At 42.1% G+C, this 21,374-nt stretch overlaps 1 protein-coding gene across 14 annotated transcripts in view; it reads right to left on the bottom strand.

Moving 5' to 3' along the window:
- Nucleotides 1-21,374, bottom strand: part of CNOT2 (CCR4-NOT transcription complex subunit 2) — a 174,067-nt gene that overhangs the window by 15,424 nt on the left and 137,269 nt on the right. For 7 of the 14 annotated variants that reach the window (XM_070755709.1, XM_070755712.1, XM_070755714.1 and 4 more), the window contains 8 exons: nt 15,057-15,136; nt 12,523-12,648; nt 8,638-8,762; nt 7,532-7,652; nt 7,240-7,396; nt 2,701-2,793; nt 1,350-1,411; nt 1,191-1,240 (listed from right to left, as the gene is read on the bottom strand). In XM_070755709.1, the coding sequence (XP_070611810.1) occupies nt 1,191-1,240; nt 1,350-1,411; nt 2,701-2,793; nt 7,240-7,396; nt 7,532-7,652; nt 8,638-8,762; nt 12,523-12,648; nt 15,057-15,136 (814 nt within the window). The remainder of the gene's footprint in view (nt 1-1,190; nt 1,241-1,349; nt 1,412-2,700; nt 2,794-7,239; nt 7,397-7,531; nt 7,653-8,637; nt 8,763-12,522; nt 12,649-15,056; nt 15,137-21,374) is intronic. The other 7 variants (XM_070755716.1, XM_070755717.1, XM_070755718.1 and 4 more) reach the window with 1 other exon arrangement.

Here is a 21,374-nt window from a genome sequence, read left to right as displayed (position 1 = left end):
TTGGTAAGAGACAGAAAGGCTGCCAAAATTTTTAATTGGCTTCCTTAAATTTTCCCAAATGTTTATTCCGGTACCTAAGTTCAGTAAGTTAAAGCCCATTAGCATTAAATCTAAACCAGAAGTACTATTTCTCAATAAACCAGAATCATGACAACCTACATAACTTAAAACTCTTGATAGTTAGGAGAGATTGAAACCAAAGCTGTAAGTAAAGATAATGACACACAAACCAATGGTAAAGACTTCCCAGTCTGTTCAGCTATTCTTCTGTCAGGCATAACTAAGTAGAGATGACTAGCAGCATTCATACTTGTATTATATTTGAACAGGATCTAAAATAATGTGGATTATGAACCACTCTCCAAGTTTTCTATCAGACCCTTAAAATTCTGTATTCTGCCTGTAGGTAATAAAAATTCTGGCCTTTGATAAAATAAATAGAGCCACTCTAGCGCAATGGTTAGAGTTCAGCATTGCAGGTTCAAATCTCACCACTGGCTCAAGGTTGACTCATCCTTCCATCCTTCCAAAGTGGGTAAAATGAGGACCCAGATTTGTTGGGGGCAATATGGTGGTTCTGTAAACTGCTTAGAGAGGGCTATAAAAGCACTATGAAGCGGTATACGTCTAATGCTATTGCTAAATCTTCTGCAAATTTAATTGTTTTGAGTACTCCATCAGATTGCAATTTTTTAAACATAGATGCACATTCCAAAAACACAGTAATACTTTTTCAAAGGAAACAGCAAAACTGTACAATATATTGATTATATTGTTAAAAGTAGAATTTATTTTAATAAAAATATCTATCCATTATTTCAAAATATAAACTAAGAGAAAATGAAGTTATTTTGTTTGATAAAACTTTGTTAAAAAACTATTTATTAAGATACTTTATATTTTAAAGAAACTTTTCTAAAATATAAAATAAATGCATACCATTATGGGGATATGTGTTTCAGTAGGAGTAATATTTAGCAATTATATAATTTTTTTAAAACATTGGAATCGTTTTGCATGTATTCATCTAAAAAACAGCTCATTAAATTAATTTTACGGAAGAATGACACTTTATTCAGGCCATCAGATGTTAATACCACTATATAATCAGATTGTCATAAATGTAACAGTCTGAGATTTTAATTTTTATTTATACTTTATTCTGTTAAGGGACCATAAAGTATACTCACCTTATCCCTAATGTGAATATTTGTTAAGTATTCAGAAGGAACATGGAAGTCTGGATAAGGGAATGAGATGTGATTTAATTCTTAACCCATGATACTGATTTTCAAGAATATTAAGAGTATATTAAGTTAAAAATAGATATATTAATTAAACAACCTTACCTATGTCTTGAGGTCGACAGGGTGAAGAAGCCCAAGGTGATGCAAATTTGGGGTAAAGATTTCTGTACAGAAAAAAAAGATAATTGCTAAAGATTATTCCTTTTCAAAATGCTGTTACTTTGAATACAAAAACAGAGGCTGGTTTACACAAGAGAAAAAAAGATAATTGTTAAGAGATTATTCCCTCTCAAAATGCTGTTATTTCAAATACAACAGAGGCTGGTTTGCACACTATCTATCTTAAATAGATTATCTGGATCTAGATTAATACCAAGAATTAGATAATATAATAAACAAAACACTTATTAGAAATAGTGAGAAAATATTTAATAATATTCAATACTAGAATAATTCTGTGATGAATTTTAAACAAAATAGGATATTATAACAATATTTATATATCATTAAAGTAGAACTTAATGCTCAGTATAGAAAGATACGCCAACACGATTTAATTATTTCCACTAATTACTATATACTGTAATCCTCTCTTATCAATATTACCAATGCTTTATTCATTATCAAGTAACTTTGTTAGATCCAAAGTAAGACAGATGAAGCAATTAAATATAATTCTATATTGTGGTATAATGTTGCCATTGAAGAAATTATGCCATTATGTCAACACAACATAATACTAACTTTTGGCAATCACAATAATCACAAATAATACAACTCATAATTTATTTTTAATTAATAAATGTTCTTCCATCATTTTACTGTAGTATCTTTAAAAGAATTGAGAAGTTACAACCACAGGTGTCAAAGGTATAACACAGATGTCAAACTTGCGGCAGCATGTTGCTGTCACATGATTGTTTCGTGACATTTTCCCCATTCACGGAGCTTGGGATGGCATGGCCTGCGAGTGACACATCCAGTCTGCAGCTACCGGTTTGACATCCCTGTTATAGACAATTCTTTCCTAAAATTAGTGTATTAAGTTGATGTTTCACCGTGTTACTGTTTTGTCCTTACTTATCATTACATTTTTTTCCATTGTTGAAGTAATCAATTATTAACAAATAACAGGGCTTCAAACTCCTAGCCAGATACGTCATGCATAGGCCACGCCCAAACCCAGTTTAGTGAAGGGGAGAGGTTCTGATACACTGCCGTTACGTATCTGACACTCCTGACATACAACTATCAACAAACTATCACTTTTCTTTAGTCATATTATTTTTGATGTGTTGTTAATCATATCATATTAGTTTTTTATTGTGACTAAATTATTTCAATATTTGCAAAAGTTGTATGTTGGAATACTATTAAAACATGAATGAACTTTATGTTTATTAATCTGATATAAACTTAATTGGATCAAAGAAATAGTGCAAGCATACCATACCTGTGCAAAGATTTTGATAGTCTCATTTTATTCATAAAAAGTGGTAAAACATGCGCACAATAATTTTTGCTGGATTCACAATTGGCTGGGAAACTACACATAAAAAATGCCCATTAATAGTTTCATTTCAAGTTGGAAGAAAGTCTTATCGGAGTGCTACAGGGCTATTGCTTGGGTCCTGTACTATTCAACATTTCTATCAATTAACTTGGATGAGAGAGATGAGAAGATATTTAGCATGTTTGTAGCTCATACAAAGCTAGGATGACCACAGTCAGAGGGTGAAAACTGTAACTCAGATGCAATATAACAAACCACTTCCTCAATGAATATGTTTCCAGCTAGTGAAAAAGATTGCATATATGAAGTGATTTCTTTTTCACTACCGGTCTTCAAACAGAAGCTAATTGATTATTTAAAAATGTTCTAGTGGACACGCTGGCTCTGTGATTAGAATGGAGGCTTGATGACTGGCAAACCTGACTTCAAGACCTGAGTATTACAAGCCAGGATTAGGTCCCCCAACTTGCTCCAGCTCCTGTCCAAGCACGTAAAAAGTGAATATATGAATAAGTACTATTTTGTCGGAACCCATGCAGGGAGGAGAAAGGAGCCTCCATTTGGGTGTCTCCTGGGCAATGGGGACACAACAATGGTGAATACATCACAACCTGAAAACACATTGGTAGTTGCTTCCAAGTCCCATCGCTGCTAAACAACTACTGTCTCTATGCAGTAGACTCCCGGCTTTGTAAAATCATCTATGCTAAATAAATAATGCACTGAATAGAAAGTTGAGGTAGATGATTCCCTACCAAACCTTTTGATTTTACATGTTGGGGATTTAGCAACCTTTTTGACCAGGAATTACATGGCTGAAAAATAACATAAAATGTAATAAAGATGCAAAGCAATATTACTGTGGTTGAATATCCTACCTTCCCCTAATTTGTCAATTTACTGGAGCTTTGAGAAATGAAAAGCCTATTTGTTTTTAACTTTTCTGTGCTCCAACCTGCAGAAAACTTGGACTATAGGTCAGTTAACTATTGAATATCAATTGCATAAAGCTGGAGACTTCAGAAAATACAGCTGACTTGTGAAACATAAACTGTTGCCATTATATATAAATTAGTTTATACAAGCACTCTTCTCTCAAAATAACGATAAACTAAACATTTAACCATGGTGCCGCAGTAGTTAGAATGCAGAATTGCAGGCAAATTCTGATGACTGCCAGCAGTTCAGCAGTGTGATTCTCACCAGCTGAAAGCTGACTGAAACTTCCATCCTTCTGGCAGAGAAGATAAGTAGAACCCGCCCCTACTTTCAAGATCATTAAAATGAGGACCCAGATTGTTTGGGGCAATATGCTGACTCTGTAAACCTCTTAGAGAGGACAGTAAAGCACTGTGAAGTGGTATATAAGTCTAAGTGCTATTGCTATTTGTATAGGAATGTGATATAAGACTGACTACTTTTCCATTCCAGAACAGCTTATTTAAGTATTACTGTTACCATTACTGTTACCCCCTCCTCCCTCCCAATAAACCAATATGGTTAGATAATTCATACTATTATCTAATAAGTAATATTAAATTAAGTGTAGAACAATTTAAAAAATATTAAAACTAAGTATGAAAGACGTAAGGTTTTATAAAGTTTTTCTGTAATACAAATAATAAGCATAGAATATCTTGTCAAAAGCTGCAGAAATACATCACAAATTTGTGGTTTTTCTGATGTGTTAAATTATTTTTATGAATAATAAAATCCTGTTGAATTACAGATGAACATCCTGAAGCTAATTGCATGAACGTATATTTTAGAATAATTACATTTTTAGATTACCTTAGTACCGTATATACTCGAGTATAAGCCGAGTTTTTCAGCCCCAAAAATGGGCTGAAAAACCCGACCTCGGCTTATACTCGGGTCACCACAAGAGGGCGCCGGATCACCACAAGAGGGTGCACCGCGGGAGTCTGTCAGACATTGCTGGCTTGGGCGGGTGTGGGAAAGGGCAAAGTGCGGCGGCAAAGGGCGCTCCAACCGAAGCGGCTGTGGCAAGAGTGGGGCAGTTGCCTCCTCCCCAGCTCTAGCAAAGACGCCAGCCCTTTGCCTTTGCTCTTAGAGCTGGAGCTTCTGTCTTCTTGCAGGTGCCTTCCCTTCCCTGGCTCCAGCAAAGGCGCCAGCCAACTGCTCCGATGGCGTGCGAGAGGGGGAAAAGGCGATGGTGAGGTCGGGGGGTGGATTCCTGCTTCACGAGTCCCCCCCCCCACCTTGCCGGCTTCCCCTCGCCTTTTTCCCCTCGCACGCCATCGGGGCAGTCGCGGGGAAGAAGAGAGAGAGGGTGCCTGCATGCGCCCTTTCTCTCTCCCCCCCTCCACCTTGCCGGCTTCCCCTCGCCTTTTTCCCCTCGCACGCCATCGGGGCAGTCGCGGGGAAGAGAGAGAGGGTGCCTGCATGCGCCCTTTCTCTCTCTCCCCCCCTCCTTGCCGGCTTCCCCTTGCCTTTTTCCCCTCGCACGCCATCGGGGCAGTCGCGGGGAAGAAGAGAGATAGGGTGCCTGCATGCGCCCTTTCTCTCTCTCCCCCCCCTCCTTGCCGGCTTCCCCTCGCCTTTCCCCCCTTGCACGCCATCGGGGCAGTCGCGGGGAAGAAGAGAGAGAGGGTGCCTGCATGCGCCCTTTCTCTCTCCCCCCCTCCACCTCGCCGGCTTCCCCTCGCCTTTTTCTCCTCGCACGCAGCTGCCCTACCCTTCCCACAGCCGCGTCACTTGGAGCCCCCTTTTAGTTCCCTCTTGGAGCTCCTGTCGGCATCTTGCAGCTGCCTTCCCTTCTCCGGGTCCAGCAAAGTTGCCAGCCAACTGCTCCGACGGCGTGCGAGAGAGGAACAGACGATGGGAAGTCAGGGGGGAGGGGATTCCTGCTTCATGAGTCCCCCCCCCCGACCTCACCAGCTTCGCATCGTCTGTTCCTCTCTCGCACGCCGTCGGAGCAGTTGGCTGGCAACTTTGCTGGACCCGGAGAAGGGAAGGCAGCTGCAAGATGCCGACAGGAGCTCCAAGAGGGAAGTAAAAGGGGGCTCCAAGTGACGCGGCTGTGGGAAGGGTAGGGCAGCTACCTTCCCTTCCCCGGGTCCAGCAAAGTTGCCAGCCAACTGCTCCGACGGCGTGCGAGAGGGGAAAAGACGATGCGAAGCTGGTGAGGTCGGGGGGGGGGGGAACTCATGAAGCAGGAATCCCCCCCCCCCCCTGACCTCACCGGCTTTTCCCCTCTCGCACGCTGTCGGAGCAGTTGGCTGGCAACTTTGCTGGTGCCGGGGAAAGGAGGCAACTCACCCTTCCCACAGCTGCTTCACGGTGTTTCGAAAGACAAGTTCTCTGTCATTTCGTCATTTAAAATAGCCCGTCGAAGCCGTACATCCAGGAGACCAGCCTGTCGGAAAAAATCCACCTTGCCAAAACCGCACCGCACGTGTTTGTGGTTCACCAGGTGCAGTTTGGCTCCTCTTCTCTCCTTTAGCAATTATTCCAGTTCCCCGTTTGAGCAAAAGGGCTTAAGGGATCATTAAGGCATAATAGATGAGTCTGCATATTTTTCTCCAGCTAAATGTGGTTGCTTCATTGTAAACTCTGGGCCGGTGAGAATTACAATCACTTGGCTTCAACTTTTACAATCTTGGAGGCTCAGCCTGGCTTTGGAAGAAACTGGTGAACTTAGCTTCTTGTCATTATTATTATTTATTATTATTATTATTTATTAGATTTGTATGCAGCCCCTCTCTGTAGACTCATTAGTAGACCATGTGGCTGACATGGACAAAATATAGCAGCAACAACAACAACAAAAACAACAACAAAAACAACAAACAACAATAACAGAGTTGGAGGTCATGCTGATAACCTCACAGCAGCTAATGCTGAAGCTCTTCTTTGGATACAGATTTATCTATCTATCTATCTATCTATCTATCTATCTATCTATCTATCTATCTATCTATCTATCTATCTATCTATCTAATTGGATTTGTATGCCATCCCTCTCCAAGGACTCAGGGTGGCTGACAGCATATATAAAAACAGAACAATAATGTAAATCCAATTAATGATGAGAAGGAATCCAGTTTTGAAGGATTCTAACTCTTAGGTTTTAGCTTTGTTGCTGATTGAGCTACTTTTTTTACTTTTTAATTTATTGTTAATATTGTTAATTTGTTTACCCTCTTTTAAATTTACAGAGCTAGTTTACTGGTTTTCTTTAAAATAAATATTCTAAAACATGTCTCAATTAATGTAATTTTATTGGTTTCCATTTTTATAAGTTACCAGTAGCCACTGCATTTTCTAACCTCGGCTTATACTCGGGTCAATAAGTTTTCCCAGTTTTTGTGGCAAAAATTGGTGCCTCGGCTTATACTCGGGTCGGCTTATACTCGAGTATATACGGTAAACAGTTTGGAAGTGTGGTTATTCAAAAATAAGTGACTATAGGTAGTAATTTACATTAAATAATGATATTAATTTGAAAATACTTACTCGGGAGAATTGAGATTGAGACCTAAAGTTGTCAAGTCACTTCCTAATGCAAGATGTACCATGCCAGGGTCTGTCTCTGCTGCCCTGATGAATGTTAACAAACCAATCATTCCAAACTGGTCTGTCACCATCCCTTGTGGAATGTTGGTAACCCGACCTAGAAAAATATAAATCAGAGTATTATCTAATAATAGAGAACCAGTGTTTATTTATTTATTTTATTATTAATCAGATTTGTATGATTTGTTATCTGAAAAATTAATTTTAAGAAAAGCAGATTTAGCAAACATACCATCAGGTAACACCTGAATCCCCTTTTTCTGCTGGTTATTGTTTTGCGTTGTTGAACTTTTATCTCCAGGAAATTTTGGACCATCTGCACTAGAAGATGTTTTGCCTGATGTATTCAAATTCTGTTAAAAGATATAAAGAAAAAAAATCAATATAAAATTTGGGGGGAAAACCATGACTAGCTAATTTAACTGATTAACAGTTAACTGATATTTACAAAATAGCACCTTCCAGAGATTTCTCTCATTTCTATATTTATATAGACTTTTGAAGTGAGGTTATCCATGGATCAATTGTACAATTCAAGGGTGACAATAGCTAGTAATGCTTGGGATTACTAAGAAAATGTCACTAAACAGGCTCAGTCCTCATTGGCTAACAAACAAGGGCAACCCACACTGGATGATATTTCCATCCACTATTAACCCCTTCAAATTCTTAAGTATGATTGAGGACTCAAAAGACCTTAGGTTTACATGGTTTATTTGTATTGTATGAGAATTTAAATTGAGAATATTAATATAAATTTATTTATTTGACTTTGCCCAACCCCTGAAATGATCTTGGGGATCAACAGAGGTCCCCAGTCCTCACTATGAAAATTGCTATCCTAAATCATTTCTTTGACTGCTTCCCTTTAACCAGAAGTAAAGCAAATGGAAATTCGGCAAATTTCCATTAACAAATACAACCCTGCATTTGAAGAATATTGTCCCAAACTTGGCTAATTACTTCTGTTATTTGATGTGATTGGGCAAGAAGGACTAGTTTGCTTCATTCATTCATTCATTCATTCATTCATTTCATTTTTTCAATTCATTCATTCAATTCATTTTGTTTTGTTTTATTTATCATTGTTATTTTTACAAATAATTCAAGGTGACAAACAACTCCAACACACCTTCCTCCTCCCATTTTCTCCACAACAATCCTCTGTGGTGGGCTGGGCTGAGACAGTCAGTGGCCCACAATCATCCAGCCAGTTTTTATGGCTAAGATTTTTACCCATGATTTAACTGCCTTCTTAAAGATACATACATATATACATAATACATACATATATGCATGTGCATGTGTGAATTGGTTTTTTTTTAATGGCAAACTTACAGATTTACTGTCATCATTACTTGATGTTGGATCTTTGTAGTTGGAGCCTGGTAATGCTGGAAAATCTTCATTGTGTATTGAAAAGTCCTGGGTTTGCTCATTTGCTGGTTTTGTTACCATCCCAACTACATTGGGAGATAAATACACCAGATTGAATTATTTAAATTGTAATCGTTTTCATTTTCATTTTATTTCAATTTATTTGTACTATTTTATTATTATGGATTTTAATTTTATGTTGAAAGTACATCTCAAAACATTTGAAAATTAAAGAGACATAAATTGAGTAAATATAACTATACAATAGTTACAATTTTCACTACCATGTGATTTTACATTAACAAATATAGAAAATATCTATTTCAAACCTATTTGCAGAAACAATAGTGAATTTAGATGGAATATAATGACTCTATTCAATTTTTTATTTTTTAAAAACAATAAAAATCATTATAATTTTAGTTATGAAGCTAACAAGATTTTTAAAGAAAAATAGACAATTAATGTAAATGTGTAAATTTACATTAAAAAGAACTAGCAGTTAATTATTTATGTTTTGTTATATTAGTACAATTTACTCAAATCATTTCTAATATTCCAAATTGTACTAATAATTTACAGTACCTAAAGTAACTAAATTTACAGTAACTAAAGAAAATATACTAAATACAGTGATCCCTCGATTATCGCGAGGGTTCCGTTCCAAGACCCCTCACGATAATCGATTTTTCGCGATGTAGGGTTGCAGAAGTAAAAACACCATCTGCGCATGCGCGCCCTTTTTCCATGGCCGCGCATGCGCAGATGGTGGAGTTTGCGTGGGCGGCGGGGAAACCCGGATCTTCGTCTGCTCGCTGCTGCTGCGACCGCCCAGCAGCTGATCTGCTCGGCGGCAGCAGCGAGGAGCCGAATCGGGCTTTCCCCTTTGCGTGGGTGGCGGGGAAACCCCGATCTTCGTTGATGCCCCCGCTCGCCCGCCTGCCCGCCCACCCGCCGCCCGCCAGCAAGAGGGGGAGAGATAGAGAAAGAGAGAGAAGGAAAGAAAGAGATGAGAGAGGGAGGAAGAGAGTGTGAGAGAGGAAGAAGCAAGATAGAGAAAGAGAGAGAGAAAGAAAGATGATAAAGGAAGGAAGAGAGTGACGTCATCGGGTGGGAAAAATCGCGATATAGCGTTTCGCGAAGATCGAGGGATCACTGTATACTAAAACTAATTATATTCTAAGATCAAATGTATCCCATTATGCATGCAAATGGGATACACAAGGAAGAGCTGGACAAAATAGCTATATTGGCCCAGTCCCCTCATGCTAAACCTTTGTAAGTTCAGATTGTGTGAAGGAATCCTTTCTTATTTTGAAATTAGTTTGTCTGGATTCTAAATCTTTGCCTTCTGTTATTCTTCCTTGTGGAGAACAAGAAATACTATTTATATTTGCCTTTGACTATTTCACATTCATTACAATGAGTTCTCAAATCTATTCTGGGTTCCTACATTTATCACCACTAGTTAATATAGCTATACAATAATAACTAGGACATCTAGATTTGCCTCCTATTGCCTCTCTGAGTCCCTACCTTTCTTTTTTGCAAAGAAATCTTTTGTTTTGCCATTGCTTCTTTTCTTGGGCTGAGAGTGTGTGACTGCCTCAAAGTCGCTCAGCTGGCTTTGGGACTAAGGTGGGAACAGAACATAGTTTCTGGTTCCTAGTCTTGTGGCTTAATTACTACACCAAATTTGTTTTCTAGGTGCCGGTGTCATCTTTTAAGGTGCTGGTGATTAACTTTAATATGGTTTGGAGGTTGTTACCTACAGAACCACCTCTTCTCACTATGTGTCCTATATTCTGGCAGAAGAAATATTATTATTATTAATTATTATTATTATTATTATTATTATTATTATTACTATTACTACTATTATTATTTATTAGATTTGTATGCCGCCCCTCTCCGTAGACTCGGGGCGGCTTACAGCAATGATAAAAACAATATATAATAACAAATCTAATAGTTAGAGTCTAAAATAACAATTATACATTTAAAAAGGCTAAAAAGCAAGAAACCCCAATATATAAAAAACATACATACAGTCATATCATACATAAAAAACTACATAGGAGGGGAGATGTTTCAGTTCCCCCATGCCTGACGAGAGAGGTGGGTTTTAAGGAGTTTAGGAAAGGCAAGGAGGGTGGGGGCAGTTCTAATCTCTGGAGGGAGCTGATTCCAGAGGGTTGGAGCCACCACAGAGAAGGCTCTTCTTCTGGGTCCCGCCAAACAACATTGTTTAGTTGACGGGACCCGGAGGAGACCAACTCTGTGGGACCTAACCGGTCGCTGGGATTCGTGCGGCAGGTGGTCTCGTAGATACCCTAGTCTGGTGCCATGAAGGGCTTTATAGGTGATGACCAGCACTTTGAATTGTGATCAGAAAATTGTGAGCAGACTGCGGAGTGTTGGAGTAACATGGGCATATTTTGGAAAGCCCATGATTGCTCTCGCAGCTGCATTCTGCACGATCTGAAGTTTCCGAACACTCTTCAAAGGTAGCCCCATGTAGAGAGTGTTACAGTAGTCGAGCCTCGAGGTGATGAGGGCATGAGTGACTGTGAGCAGTGACTCCCGGTCCAAATAGGGCCGCAACTGGTGCACCAGGCGAACCTGGGCAAACGCCCCCCCTTGCCACAGCTGAAAGATATTTCTCTAATGTGAGCTGTGGATCGAGGAGGACGCCCAAGTTGTAGACCGTCTCCGAGGGGGTCAATAATCCCCCCCCCCAGGGTGATGGATGGACAGATGGAATTGTCCTTGGGAGGCAAAACCCAAGCGACTCTGTCTTATCAGGGTTGAGTTTGAGTCTGTTGACACCCATCCAGGCCCCAACAGCCTCCAGACACCGGCACATCACTTCCACTGCTTCATTGACTGGACATGGGGTAGAGATGTAAAGCTGGGTATCATCAGCGTACTGATGATACCTCACCCCATGCCCTTGGATGATCTCACCCAGTGGTTTCATGTAGATATTAAATAGCAGGGGGGGAGAGGACCGACCCCTGAGGCACCCCACAAGGGAGAGACCTCGGGGTCGACCTCTGACCTCCCCCACTAACACCGACTGCGACCGACCCCAGAGGTAGGAGGAGAACCACTGAAGAGCAGTGCCTCCCACTCCCAACCCCTCCAGCCGGCGCAGAAGGATACCATGGTCGATGGTATCGAAAACCGCTGAGAGGTCAAGGAGCACCAGGACAGAGGATAAACCCCTGTAAGCATCATCGCCCAAGGAGTATCAGACAGCAAGATCTTGAAGATGACCCTTTTATGCCATGGCATGTGACCTCTGGAACATCTTTCCTTAGGAAACAATGTTGGCCTCCACCCTGCTGGCATTTTGTAAGGCCCTTAGGTACCATATATGAGAGAGCCAATGTACTTGTGTTGAAGGATTTTTATGATTCTCAGACAACTGTATGTTTTATTTTTGATACATTTTAGAAATATATATATATTTATCTTTTTTAAAGTTGGGTGCTAACCCAAGTCATACATATGAGATGGGAAACTATATGAACCCAATAAATAATTGGGTTATATAAAATTGTGAGAAAAGATAAAAGGAGTAGATACTAAAATTAAATCTACACCATTTTATATTTGTCTGTTCAAATTCCACTCAATTCCATGCATTTTACTAACAGCAAACAGATTTAGGGGTAGCAACTAAACAGCCTACAAACAATTTTCTTTTAGGAGCCTTCATTTCTCAGGCAAAAGACAGATTAAATAATAATATGAGGCCAAAATTGAAGTTTAGCAAAAGCTGATATTAATGCCTATGATATCATATGATCAATGCTGCAAAAACACTAGATTCACACTCACCATAGGGTGCCCTTCCAGCTAGAGGGTTTATTAATGGAGTTGGATTTCCACTTCCTTCCCTTCTATTTCTGTCCGCTAATGCTGGAAAATCTGAAAGATCCAGTCCTGTAACATTTTCACTTCCATCTAAAAGAAAATAAGTTGTTTTCAAGTTTATAAATGTCCAATAATGTATTTGGAGAATCATGCATACATATCATAAATAGACAATTCTGTAGAAACTTAATGATAATTATATTCCATTTCTTCCAAGTTACAATACCCATAGCTTGGGAGAAAGAAGACAAGGGGTAGAGAAGAGGGAAGGAAAGAGCAAGTAGTGATTTAGCCCTCTAGAAGAAAACAAGCTTAAAAGATAAGTATTAGCCTTATGCATCATGCACATGATACTAAAAACAGGAGAGCTCAAATATGTTTATATCTGCTGGAAATCTATCTATGCCAAGAGTCAAAGGTCCAAGAAATCCCTGTCCTATCTTGCTGCCAACTTCACTTGTCAGAAGATGGTAGAAAGAACAAATGGGTATGATATCCCAGACATAATCCTTACCAACAGGGAGGAATTGAAGAAGTGAAGGTGACAGGAACCTTGAGAGAAAATGGCCATGTTATCCTTGAGTTCATGATATCAGGGGGAGGAGGAATAGAGAAGAGTCAGACTTGTATACTGGATTTCTTGAATTCAGACGGAAGGTAGGAGGGATCAGGCTTGAAATCCTGAGGAGAAAAGTGTCTGGAAAGAATGGGAAATCCTACTAAACATGGTACCGAAGGAACAATTATAAACAATTCGTACCAGAAGGAAAAACTGGAGACATCTTAAGGGAACATGTGGATACATTTATACTATCTAAATGTTAAAAAGAAAAAGGAATATGGATACAAAGTGGTAGGAATGGCAGTAAGGAAAGATACAAGGCAGTCATCAGAAACTGTAGGGTATGTTTCAGAAAGGCTAAAGTGCAAAATGAGCTGAGGCTTGCAAAGAAATACTTCAAACAACAAAAAGGCTTTTTGGAGAGGGTGAGGTGTACATCAGAAACAAAAAGGTAAAATGAGTCTGCTGTGAGCAGAAAGAGATAAATTGGTGATGGATGATGGACAGAAGGCAGAGGCTCATATTTTATGTATCTATTTTCAGAAGGACAATTAGGCCTTCATTGGCCATCTATATTAGATTGGAGTATAGTATCAAATGCACTCTGTGCTAGACAATGTTCATTTCAGCATTTTAAATAATAACCTAGATGAAATTGAGGGAATGATGATCAAAATTTCCAATATAATAAAACTAGGAGGAATAATTAATACTTCGGAAGAAAAAGAGAGATCTAAATAGGTTTGAACACTGAATCAGAAATAAACAGGATGAAATTTTAACAGGAAGAAATGTAAAAACTTGCATCTGAGAAAGGCAAAAAGTGTAAGATGGGAAAGTTCATGTGAAAAAGATCTAATAGATATATTATATAAGCAAGCTGTGTGATGAAGTGTTGCTGAAAAGGTAAATGCTATTTTGGAACATATTAACAAGAGCATATAGCTCAGATCAGGGAAAATAATTTTCCACACTACTGTATTTTGCACAGTTTGGGGCATCACAGTTTTTTAAAAAAAAGACTGATACATGGGAGTGCATCAGAGGACACTAAGATAATGAAAGCACCAAGCCCTATGAGTAACAATTAAAAAACTGTGCATGTTTAGCCCACAGAAGAGAAGACTGAAGTGCATAATAGCAGTCTTCGTGTTCCTAAAGAGAAAATCTATTATCTCATATTCAGACAAGATCTGAATCAATGAATTGAAAGTACAGGAAAGGAGAGTCACGTTAAATACTACGAGAAATTTCCTGGCAGTAGGAACTGTGAACCAGTGGAATAGCTGCCCCAAGAAGTGGCATGTCCTCCTCGCTGGAGGTAGGATAAGCATCTGTCCAAAAGGCTTTAACAGATCCTGTACTGAGCAGGGCATAGAAATAAATGACCTCAGTTATCCTTTCCAGTTATCCTTTCCAAATCTATGAAAACAAACAAATACTTGTGATCCACGACAATATATTTACCCTAGGCTTTTCTGTTCCCGAGTAGTGTGAGAATATCTACTGCCTGGGAATAAGCATACCTTTTTTGCCTATATTGTAGATTTAATTGTAATTTAAATTTGCCTTTGGGTTTTTTTTATTGTATTCTGCCCAATAACATGATCAAGTGAGTTGGGCAGTATATATGTATCTAATAAATAAGTAAATACAAAATGTTATAATTCCAGAACTGTTACATTCTGCTTTGTTCAGTTCTGCAGATACACTATAACAACATATGAATTAGTGGATTTGGTTCATAATTAAAACTGGAGGGCAAAAGATATAAAGGGCTATGGAAAAACTGGCAGAATCACCTCTTTCACTTATGAAAATGAAGTTTACTGAAGACCATGAATATCTATACAAATACTGGGAAAATAACATAAAATACACACAAAATAAGCTTCCAAATGAAACTCTAAAGAATGAGGATTTAAAATAGGCTTACCTGTTCCATTAAAAATATTACTTGATAAAGAGTTATTCATTCCAAATGCCTGATTCCTATTCATTCCAAATCCAGACATGCTAACATAAACAAAAACAGAAAAAAGAAAGTTTACATATATCCTCTAAATAAATATACCATATTTTTCGGAGTGTAAGATGCACCTTTTTCCTCCCTAAAAGAGGCTGAAAACTCAGGTGCGTCTTATACTCTGAATGTAGCTTTTTTTCCCGAAGCTTTTTTTTCAGCCCTAACTAGCTGGTTTTTTTCCATTTAGCCGTTTCTTTTTTATATTAAAATATCAAGAGGAATATACCATTGTGTTTGTCTGTACCACCTATACTTGAGAAAGGACTTAACCATGAATATAAGATATGCTTATTAATATGCTGTCCATAATAGATCAGATGCAACACAAATATTAATTTAATCTGACTGAAAATGGATCTCTAATTGGTAAGTCAGAGACAGGGAAGAATATTAGGAACATGAGTAACTCTAACACCATTTACCTGTTTCTTAGAAACATTGTATTTGATATACAGTGGTACCTCTAGCTAAGAACACCTCTACTTAAGAAACTTTCTAGATAGGAATCAGGTGTTCAAGATTTTTTGCCTCTTCTTAAGAACCATTTTCTACTTAAGAACCCGAGCCCAGAAAAATTTCCCAGGAAATTTGAGAGCGGCACGAAGCCCCGGCCAGTTTCCTGCCATTCCCTTTAATCCTGGCCATCTAGGGCTTTTCTGGGCTGCCAGAGGAGCCTTTCGGTGGTGCTTAAGGAGGCTTTGGGAGTCCAGAGCAAACGAAGCATTTTCCTTTCTCTGGGCGCTTGGAGAGGGAATAAACCACTTCGCTGTGGTGACTCCCTCGCGCTGCCTCCCATACATCCCATGCGAGTTTGCCTCCCGAAGCGTCTGGGCATGGAAAGGCAAAAGGCGGCGTTTCGCCCTGGCCGGATCAACTCAGCTTCAGCAAAATCGAGGAGTCCCTACAGTGAAGGAAAGGCGCCAGCTACAAAGCAAGCGAGCCAGAGGAGAGGGGAGCCCTTCAGCATGGCAAGAAAGAGGAAGCAGGTAGCAGCAGCAGCAGCCACCTTTCGGTCAAAGGAGCAGGAGGTTCCCCCCTCTCGCCCGCCTGGGTTTCTTTTCTGGTGTAGTGTATGGGAGGCAGCCTCACGCCGGGTGTATGGTAAGTTCTTAAATAGAGGTACTACTGTATATATATATTTTCCTAAATAAGTGTTAATTGTTGCTATTGTCAGTCAACAAGTAACCAAGACTGATACACTGAGTTAACATAATGATGGGGAAAAGAACCGTTGCACTTACCTGAACGGTCTTCTCGCTGCACTGCAAGGAGAGTCCAATAATGGGTTATTCTTCAGCCTTGCTGGAAGGGACTGAGTTAAAAATTAGCATAAATAACCGGTCCACCCCCTTTGTTACCCTTCTTGTGTCAGTCTTATAATAAAAACGAAGTCATAGTGACCGTAAACCAGTAACTTTTATTGACCAACAGAATATATAAAAGACCAACACGTAACTAGAGAACTGTGACCCTGGGCCGAATAGCCGGGTGGGTTTGGACTCTCCTTGCAGTGCAGTGAGAAGACCGTTCAGGTAAGTGCAACGGTTCTTCTCCACTTGCACTGCTACGGAGAGTCCAATAATGGGATATACCCAAGGTTAACTAGATAGGGAGGGAGAAGGCTGGACCAGGGGCGCAGAGGCTTGGCATACTTTTTGCAGTACTCTGCGTCCAAAGGCTGCTTCCGTGGAAGCGTAAGAGTCCAAACGGTAATGTTTTATAAATGTATTGGGGGCGGCCCAGGTTGCTGCACGGCAGATGTCATCGATCGGTGCCTGGGTCGCCCAAGCCGCTGAAGTGGCTGCACTCCTCGTTGAGTGCGCTGTGATGCCCTTTGGTAAAGGTGTGGGGCCTGCTTTATATGCTGTGCAAATGCAGGAACGGATCCAACAACTGATAGTCTTTGAGGATACCCTCGTTCCCATGGTGGCTGGAAAGTAGGATACAAAGAGGGATTCCGTTTTCCGAAAGGTGCTTGTTCGTCTTATGTAAATCTTGATGGCTCGTCGAACATCAAGTTTGTGCCATCTCAATTCTCGTGGATGGACTCCCTGAGTGCAGAAATCAGGCAAGATAATGTCCTGAGATCTATGGAACACTGTGTTTATTTTAGGGAGGAAGGTGGGGTCTAACCGTAAGACCACCTTGTTTGTGTGGAAAATACATAAGTCAGGTCTGACTGAAAGGGCAGCCAGTTCGGAGACTCGCCTAGCCGATGTGATTGCTGTCAGAAAGGCGGTCTTGAGTGATAGCAGACGAAGTGGTATGTCTCGCAGAGGTTCAAACGGCGGTTCAGTTAGGGCGTGTAGTACTAGCGGTAAGTCCCATGTTGGGAATCGATGTATTGGTGGAGGACTGATGTTTGCTGCTCCCTTGATGAAATCTCGAATCCATGGATGTTGAGAAATTGGGCGGGAAAAGTCCATTTTAAGTATCGTGGCAATTGCTGCCACCTGTCTGCGGAGCGTGTTGGGTGTCAGTCCCTTATCCAAGCCCGCCTGTAGGAATTCCAGAATCTGGATTACTGAGGGAGACTGTGGATCCTGATCGCGGGTTCTGCAGAAGGCACAGTAAGCTCTCCAGGTCGCCTGGTATATCCTGGTCGTGGAAGGCCGGCGAGAGGCTTGGATGGTATTGATTACCTTTTCAGGAATCCGTTCTTTCCTTAATCTCTCCCCCTCAAGTGCCACACGGCAAGATTCCACCATTGTGGATCTGGGTGGTACACTGCTCCCTGTTTCAAGACTACTTTGCGATGTGGTATTCGCCAAGGGGGAGAGATGGAGAGGTCTATCAAGTCCGCAAACCACGGTCGTCTGGGCCAATGTAGGGCTACCAGGAGTATTTCGGCTTGTTCTTGAAGCAGTTTGTTTATCACTCGTGGGATCAAGCACACCGGAGGGAAGGCATAAAGAAGTCCCTCCGGCCATGGGGAAGTCAGGGCGTTGATTCGTTCCGCTCCTGGGGTTGGGAAGCGGGAGAAGAATCTGGGTAACTGATTGTTCTGATGGGTAGCGAAAAGATCTACCTCCGGTCTCCCAAATCTGTGGGTGATCTCCCTGAATAGGTGTGTCCCCAGGCTCCATTCCGTCGGGTCGATGGTTGCCCGGCTGAGCCAGTCCGCTTGGGTATTGGAGATGCCTGCTATATGCTCCGCTCTCAAGGATGTTAAACGTTGCTCTGCCCACTTGAAAAGTGTCTGAGACTCTGACATGAGGCGGCCTGACCTTGTGCCCCCCTGGTGGTTGATGTGGGCTCTTGTTGCCACATTGTCTGTCCGGATTAGCACATGCTGATTCTCTAGTTGTCTTGCGAAGTGTCTGAGCGCCAGGTGTACCGCCCTGAGCTCCAGATAGTTGATGTTGGGGCACGTGAGTTCCTGGGAACTCCATTGTCCTTGGGCTACTCCCACGTTGGAGTGGGCGCCCCAACCCCAGAGGCTCGCGTCTGTTGTTATAATTACCTCCTGGTGGGGTAAGAAGGAGGACCCCTGAAGTAGGGCTGGCGACTTCCACCAGTGAAGGGAGCGGCGGACGTCCGGTGAGATTGGGATGTGTCTTGAAGAGTGGCTGGTTCGATTCCTTTGGAAGGGAATGAGGAGCCACTGTAGGGGTCTGGCATGGAGCCTGGCCCATGGTACAATGTCTATGCAAGATATGAGCATGCCCAGTACCTGGGACAGAAAGGCCAGCGGTACTGTACGGGAACGTTGTAACTCCGATATTGCCGTCTTGATTTTGATCTGGCGATCTGGTGAAAGAAAAACCTTGCCGGACAAGGTGTCTATGATGGTGCCCAGATGGGATAGGGATCTGGTCAGAGTCAGATGACTCTTTTGGTAGTTGATTGAGAAGCCGAGGGACTCCAATGTCTGCATGGCTTCTGACAAGTCCTGTTGGGCCCGAGAGGGGCTGTTGGAGAGTATGAGGACATCGTCCAAATACGCCATCAGGCGTAAAGGGCGTGTACGTAGATGTGCTGTGAGAACATCCATGAGTTTTGTGAAGGTCCGAGGGGCGGACGATAGCCCGAAGGGCATGGCCTTGTATTGTAGATGTTGGCTCTCGAAACAAAAACGCAGGTATTTCCTGTGTTTGGGATGCACTGGAACATGCAGGTATGCCTCCTTGAGGTCTATTGACGTCAGCCAGTCTCTCTGACGTATTGCCGTTAGAATTGACCTCAAGGAGTGCATCTTGAACCTGCGGTATTTTATATATATGTTGAGTTGCTTGAGGTTGAGGATGAGGCGACAGTCTCCCGAGGCTTTGGGTACTTTGAAAACAATGGAGTAGTACCCCTGTCCCTCTTGATGTGCAGGGACCCTCTCGATAGCGCCGATTTCCAAGAGATGGTGAATTTCTTGGAGGAGGAGGTTGCGTTTGTGACTGTTGAAAATGACTGGGCACTGTAGAAACCTGTTCGGAGGTTGTTGTATGAACTCTATGGTAAGGCCCTGAGCTATTGTACTGAGAACCCAAGTGTCTGAGGAGATAGACTCCCAGGAGGCGGTGAAGTGTTGTAATCGTCCTCCTATTGGAAAAGGTGGGGAGTCATTTGTTTCTTCGGAAACCACCCCTGTTGGAGCCTCTGAAGGCTTTCCTTGATTGTTGTAATTGTTTATTCCTATCTCCAAAATTACTCCTGCCTGTTCTGAAGGAGGACTGCGCATAGGACCCCTGGGCGTACGACCTTCCACCTTGGGGGTTGGTGGAGGAAGTCTCGGCCCGAAAGGGTTGACGCTTGTAGTAAGGAGTGGTACGCCTGTCCTATCGTCTGTAGGTTCGTGGTAAAACCTTCTTCTTATCCTTATCCTCTATGAGGACATTGTCCAGAGATTCTCCAAACAGCTTTGCCCCGTCAAAGGGGGCTGATGCCAGGCACCATTTGGACTTGGCGTCTGCTTGCCAAGAGCGGAGCCAAAGCAATCGGCGAGATGATTGATTTGCTGCTAGGGCACGTGAGGAAAAACGTGATGCGGAAAGAGTGGCATCCGCCGAGAACTCCGCCGCCGCCAGCAGTTTGTTTAAATCCTGCCGTAGGCGGCCATCCTCTGGTCCCAATTTCGCGATCATTTCTTGAAGCCACAGGACTGAAGCCCTATTAAAAAATGATGCCGCTGAGGCTGCTTTAAGGGCCCAGGCCGTCATCTGGTGAGCTTTCTTGTTTATGCTCTCTGCTCTGCGTTCCTCTGGTTTTAGCCCATCTGCTAGCTCTGATGGGACGAGCGCATTGGACACCAGGGCTGCAATTGGAGCATCTATAGCCGGAAATTCCAGGAGATTCTCTAGTTCTGGTTCAAAGGCATAGAACTTACGCTCCGAGGCAGTTGGACCCAGAGCTCCAGCCGGGTACTGCCACGGTCGCTTAATATTGTCCAGAAACAGCTTTGGAGCAGGAATAAGATCCACCTCCTTTTGGATTTCTGTGAGCACCCTGTTGGCAGGTTGAGGAGCAGTTGCTGCTTCTGTGGGTTTTTCTGTACCCAGTGTCACCGCCAATTTCGCTTTGTTAAGTAAGACCCGAAATATTGAGGGTCTGAAAAGGCCAGCATATGTAGGAAGTTCTGGTGGTGCTCCTTCATCATCAGATAGGCCATCATCTGGATCTGAGCCCTGGCCCCTTAGGTCATCCTGAAAGGAGTCAAGTGCAGGGGAAGAGGGGGCTGGAGCTGCCCATATATTCCTTTGTGGAGGAGGCGGGCGTGGTGATGGGGGTGGTGGTGTGTTTGATGAGCACTGTTGAACCCCCGCCACGATGCCATAAGAATAAGCGGAGGCAATCATATCCTGCAAAGCAGGAGGTAAACGTTGCCAAGTCTCTGGGGAGGAACGGAGTCCCGCTGCAGTAGGGGTGAATGTGGCTGTTGGCAGTGGTTGTGTAGCCGTGTGCCACGAGGAGGAGGGAGGCCTGTGCATATCAGGGCCTGGTAGGTCCGGTAAATGGGAAGTTCCCCCCACTCTGTCTGGTGACCAATCATTATCTGTGGCCAACCCGGTACCCTCTGGGAGTCTCGTGGGGGTAGCGCTGGCCATAGACCCCATAATCTGACCTTGGTTTGGCTGAGGACCAGGAGTCTGCTTTTGTGCCTCTAATTGCTCCTCGAGGGCTTTTATACGTCTCTCTGCTTCCTTCAATGCAGAAGAGGACTGTGAACTCTTCGATTTTGCCTTTGAGGAGTGGGATTTCTCCTTGGTTTTGGTGGCAGGAGGATCCGCTATTCCCTGT

Source organism: Erythrolamprus reginae, chromosome 6 (assembly GCF_031021105.1).
Source record: "Erythrolamprus reginae isolate rEryReg1 chromosome 6, rEryReg1.hap1, whole genome shotgun sequence".
Taxonomy (NCBI): domain Eukaryota; kingdom Metazoa; phylum Chordata; class Lepidosauria; order Squamata; family Dipsadidae; genus Erythrolamprus; species Erythrolamprus reginae.
Note: the sequence above shows the minus strand (reverse complement) of the source record. Positions and strands in the feature narration are given on the sequence as shown.